Source organism: Nerophis ophidion, linkage group LG04 (genome assembly GCF_033978795.1).
Source record: "Nerophis ophidion isolate RoL-2023_Sa linkage group LG04, RoL_Noph_v1.0, whole genome shotgun sequence".
Lineage (NCBI taxonomy): Eukaryota > Metazoa > Chordata > Actinopteri > Syngnathiformes > Syngnathidae > Nerophis > Nerophis ophidion.
The window spans coordinates 10,603,500-10,608,735 of NC_084614.1; the positions used below are offsets into that span (position 1 = coordinate 10,603,500).

Genomic DNA, 5,236 nt, shown 5'->3' on the forward strand with positions numbered 1-5,236 from the left:
AGCTCTTCCCAGGGGATCCCGAGGTGTTCCCAAGCCAGTCGGGAGACATAGTCTTCCCAACGTGTCCTGGGTCTTCCCCGTGGCCTCCTACCGGTTGGACGTGCCCTAAACACCTAAACAGGCGTTCGGGTGGCATCATGACCAGATGCCCGAACCACCTCATCTGGCTCCTCTCGATGTAGAGGAGCAGCTGCTTTACTTTGAGCTCCTACCGGATGACAGAGCTTCTCACCCTATCTCTAAGGCAGAGCCCCGCCACCCGACAGAGGAAACTCATTTCGGCCGCTTGTACCCGTGATCTTGTCCTTTCGGTCATGACCCAAAGCTCATGACCATAGGTGAGGATGGGAATGTAGATCGAGCGGTAAATTGAGAGCTTTGCCTTCCAGCTCAGCTCCTTCTTCACCACAACGGCTCGATACAACGTCCGCTTTACTGAAGACGCCGCACCAATCCGCCTGTAGATCTCACGATCCACTCTTCCCTCACTCGTGAATCCTAGGTACTTGAACTCCTCCACTTGGGGAAGGGTCTCCTCCCCAACCCGGAGGTGACACTCCACCCTTTTCCGGGCGAGAACCATGGACTCGGACATGGAGGTGCTGATTCTCATTCCGGTCGCTTCACACTCGGCTGTGAACCGATTCAGTGAGAGCTGAAGATCCTGGCCAGATGAAGCCATCAGGACCACATCATCTGCAAAAAGCAGAGACCTGATCCCGCGGCCACCAAACCGGAACCCCTCAACGCCTTGACTGCGCCTAGAAATTCTGTCCATAAAAGTTATGAACAAAATCGGTGACAAAGGGCAGCCTTGGCGGAGTCCAAACCTCACTGGAAACGTTTCTGACTTACTGCCGGCAATGCGTACCAAGCTCTGACACTGATCGTTCAGGGAGCGAACCGCCCCAATCAGACAGTCCGATACCCCATACTCTCTGAGCACTCCCCACAGGACTTCCTGAGGGATTCAGTCAAATGCCTTCTCCAAGTCCACAAAACACAAGTAGACTGGTTGGGCAAACTCCCATGCACCCTCAAGAACCCTGCCGAGAGTATAGAGCTGGTCCACAGTTCCACGACCAGGACGAAAACCACACTGTTCCTCCTGAATCCGAGGTTCGACTATCCGGCGTAGCCTCCTCTCCAGTACACCTGAATAAACCTTACCGGGAAGGCTGAGGAGTGTGATTCCACGATAGTTGGAACACACCCTCCGGTCCCCCTTCTCAAAGAGAGGGACCACCACCCACATGATGGCAATGTAACAATATCAATTAAACATCTACATGATTGCCTGCCTACTATTAGCTCTGTTTTAAATCCTTTGGTTTTTGACCTTAAAGTACTCCTGTGCCTGAGTTAATAAACTATTACAAAAACAACAAAATATTTTTGATGGTAAAAAAATATCGTTTTAACTGTAGTATACCTGATAGTTTATCTGTTATCGTTACTGTTGGCATTTGTATCGATCCACCCACCTTTGTTTACATTCAGGTGCTCTAGCTTGCACTTAGCAGGTAGCATATCTTCTTAGTGTGTGTAGTGCTGTATGTTTATCTATTTCCCGTCCTCCTGTAATAATGATACCTGTAAGAAACATAGTTTATTTTCCGCCATCAAGGTGAGTATCGGTGACTTATAAGTGGCTTTGCACTGTGGATGGACGTCAAACTCTAGCAAAAATGCTACATTGCGTTAAGGACGCCTTCGTTCGCTAGTCGCTGTGAAATTTGTGAGACAAAGCTAAACTATGTCCTCAACATGCATTATCGTGATGTAACGACAGTATTAAAAGCTCTATTGTCGGCAATATTTTTATCATTAATATTATCGCCCAACCCGAGTCATACGTATTGTCACACTTCTTTCCTCACAGGCAAACATGGCAGAGCCTCAATCGGAGAAAAGATTCCACAACTTGACCCTGCAGCAACTCCAGGCTCTGGACCAAATCCTGACCGAGGTCATTCCCATCCAAGGACGCGGGAATTTCCCGACATTGCAGGTGAGAGCCAAAGACTTAATTCGCGTGGTAAAGGATCGACTCGTGGAACGAAAGATCTTCGTTAAAGATATCCGCCTGAATGGAGCAACTGCCAGCCATGTTCTGGTGAAGGACAATGGCCTGGGCGTCAGAGATTTAGACATCATTTTCAGAGTGGAGTTACCGAGGCAGGAGGACTTCCAGGTAATTAAAGAGGTGGTCCTGGGCAGCCTGAGAGACCTTCTTCCAAGCGGAGTGAACAGACGTAAGATCACCTGCCTCACAATGAAGGAAGCATACGTGCAAAAGATGGTGAAAGTTTTCACCGAGCAGGATAGATGGAGCCTCATTGCTCTGTCCAACAACCGAGCCAGAACCTTTGGGCTGAGATTTGTTAGCGCGCTTCGCAGACAGTTCGAGTTCAGCGTGGACTCCTTCCAGATCATTCTAGACCGTGTGCTGCAGTCTTACTGGGAGACTGACAGGAGGCAAAGGTGCAATTTGTCTTTGGATGCTCAGAACTTGGGAAAAAGAGAAGAGAGTGAGGAGCAAGCAGCGTCTAAGATGGCTTCCTGCGGAGAGATTCCACATAAGCGTGAAGATGTTACGGAAAAAGAGCCTCCTCGTGCAGAGAAGGTTGAATTAGCTTCCGACGACGTCAACTCCAATCAGGAAGAGAAGGATGTTGTTTCTGAGCCTTTTTGCAAAGATGATCCTGTAGTTTCACCTCCTCCACCCTCAAATGCCGAGAAGGTTCAAGAGGAGACCTCTCAACCGATCATGGCGCATGATTGTCTTCAGGTCCCCACCCAGCAAAAGTCCAGTCCTGAGTTCTCGTCTCCTCCCCCAGCAAAGAAAACCTGCAGCACGTCACAGGATGTCGTCCCAGACTACTGTCCCTCGCCCAAACTTCAGCGGAAAATGTCCCGCAAGATGATTTGCACCCCTGAGAGATGGTCTTTACTGACCGACGTCTCTGATATGACTACTCAGATGTTTACGCCCATCCAGATACCACCTCAGCTGAAGCCTCCTGTACATAAAGAGGCTTCCTCACAGGAGAGCTTCGCAGACCCTGAGACAAATCAAGCTGTTGAACTGACCGTGAAACACAAGGAACCTCCAGATGGCAACCTTGTAAATGTAGGATACACACAGCAGGAGCAGGAAGAAGCCCCTTTATTGAGCTCATTGGGGTCCTGCATGGCGGTGGAGGCAGAGTGCATGTACGGAGACTTTGGCCAGGCAATAGAGCACCTGCGCCACCACCTGATCGCCACGCACAATCCCGAGGAGATTCGAGGAGGAGGCCTGCTGAAGTACAGCGACCTCCTGGTGAGGAACTTCCGCCCGGCAAGCGAGACCGAGATCAAGTCCTTAGAGAGGTACATGTGCTCCCGCTTCTTCATCGACTTCTCTGACGTGGGCGAGCAGCAGCGCAAGATCGAGGCCTACCTGCAGTATCACTTCACGGGCAGTGAGGAGAGCAGTAGGTACGACTACCTTATGACGCTGCGGCGCGTCATTGACGAAAGCACCGTGTGCCTGATGGGCCACGAGAGGAGGCAAACGCTCAACATGATCACCGTCTTGGCTCTGAGGGTGCTGGGGGAGCAGAACGCCATCCCCAATGCTGCCAACGTCACATGCTTCTACCAGCCCGCGCCTTACGTGAGTGAGCCCATTTACAGCAGCTACTTTGTCACGCCACCGCAGCCGCCGCTCGTTTACCACCCCTACCCGGTGCACGTGCACATGCAGAGCGGCGTGGTGTAGCCGCGGTCACGTGCCCCCAGGGAGGCGGGGAGGCAGCTTTTTTTTCAATGCGGGCCTTGACTGGCACTGCTTTTGACAAGAAGAGGGACCCTCGGGCACGGTGTCCTTTCAAGCTTTGACATCGCCAGGACTGAGCGAAGTCTTTTGGACAGGAAACGTCAACAAGGACAACAAGTGCACAGGAGAAGTTTGCATGGACTTACGAACACAGGAAAGTGTTATCATTGTAGGGTGATGAATAATCATGAAACATCAACACGGTTATGTGCATCACACCTTGTCAGCATGTTGTATCACACAGTGTGGATATTTAACTTATTTGATATGTAAGTGTAACTGTAAGCTGTGTGTGTGTGTGTGTGTGTGTGTGTGTATGTGGGTGTGCGTGTGTGTATAGGGCTGCAAAATTCCAGGAAAATGTTAGATTTCCATGGGAATGTGTAGTAAATCATGCGGATTAATAAGAAATGAATCAACTGGAAATTAGACAAACTGCATGTGTCTCAATTTATTGCAGTCATGTCGCCGCCAATGGACATTTTTTTTTTCCACACCTCCCACCTTCCCTTAGTTTAAATACTATTAAGAACCTGCTAATATGTATATATGTTAACCACATTTTAATGTGTTTTTTGTTAGTGTTATCCAAAAGTGATCATTATAAAACACTGGTGGTGTATCCATCCGCCGATATGTTAAGACATGTTGTGTTTGGGGCCAAGATGGATGTTAATGGATCACACTTTACTTTAATTGATAAGTCGTGGTGAAAGGTTTACATACACTTGTAAAGAACATAATGTCATGGCTGTCTTGAGTTTCCAATACTTTCTGCAACTCTTATTTTTTTGTGATAGAGTGATTGGAGCACATACTGGTTGGTCACAAAAAACATTCATGAAGTTTGGTTCTTTTATGTATTTATTATGGGTCTACTGAAAATGTGACCAAATCTGCTGGGTCAAAAGTATACATACAGCAATGTTAACAGTCAGTTGCATGTCCCTTGGCAAGTTTCACTGCAATAAGGCGCTTTTGGTAACCATCCACAAGCTTCTGGTTGAATTTTTGACCACTCCTCTTGACAAAATTGGTGCAGTTCAGCTAAATGAGTTGGTTTTCTGACATGGACTTGTTTCTTCAGCATTGTCTACACGTTTAAGTCAGAACTTTGGGAAGGCCATTCTAAAACCTTAAGTCTAGCCTGATTTAGCCATTCCATTACCTCTTTTGACATGTGTTTGGGGTCATTGTCCTGTTGGAACACCTAACTGCGACCTAGACCCAACCTCCGGGCTTATGATTTTAGGTTGTCCTGAAGAATTTGGAGGTAATCCTCCTTTTTATTGTCCTGTTTACTCTCTGTAAAGCACCAGTTCCATTAGCAGCAAAACAGGTCCACAGCAAAATACTACCATGCTGAAGAAACAAGTCCATGTCAGAAAACCAACAAATTTAGCTGAATTGCAT

General features: G+C 48.1%; 1 protein-coding gene across 1 annotated transcript in view; it reads left to right on the top strand.

Annotated features, from left to right (window-relative positions):
* LOC133550890 (terminal nucleotidyltransferase 5C-like) overlaps positions 1-4,261 on the top strand; it is a 7,952-nt gene extending 3,691 nt beyond the window's left edge. Inside the window, exon 2 of the mRNA XM_061897013.1 lies at positions 1,883-4,261. Coding sequence (XP_061752997.1) covers positions 1,889-3,766 — 1,878 coding nt within the window. The 5' untranslated portion in view covers positions 1,883-1,888 and the 3' untranslated portion in view covers positions 3,767-4,261. The remainder of the gene's footprint in view (positions 1-1,882) is intronic.
* Positions 4,262-5,236: the final 975 nt, after the last annotated feature.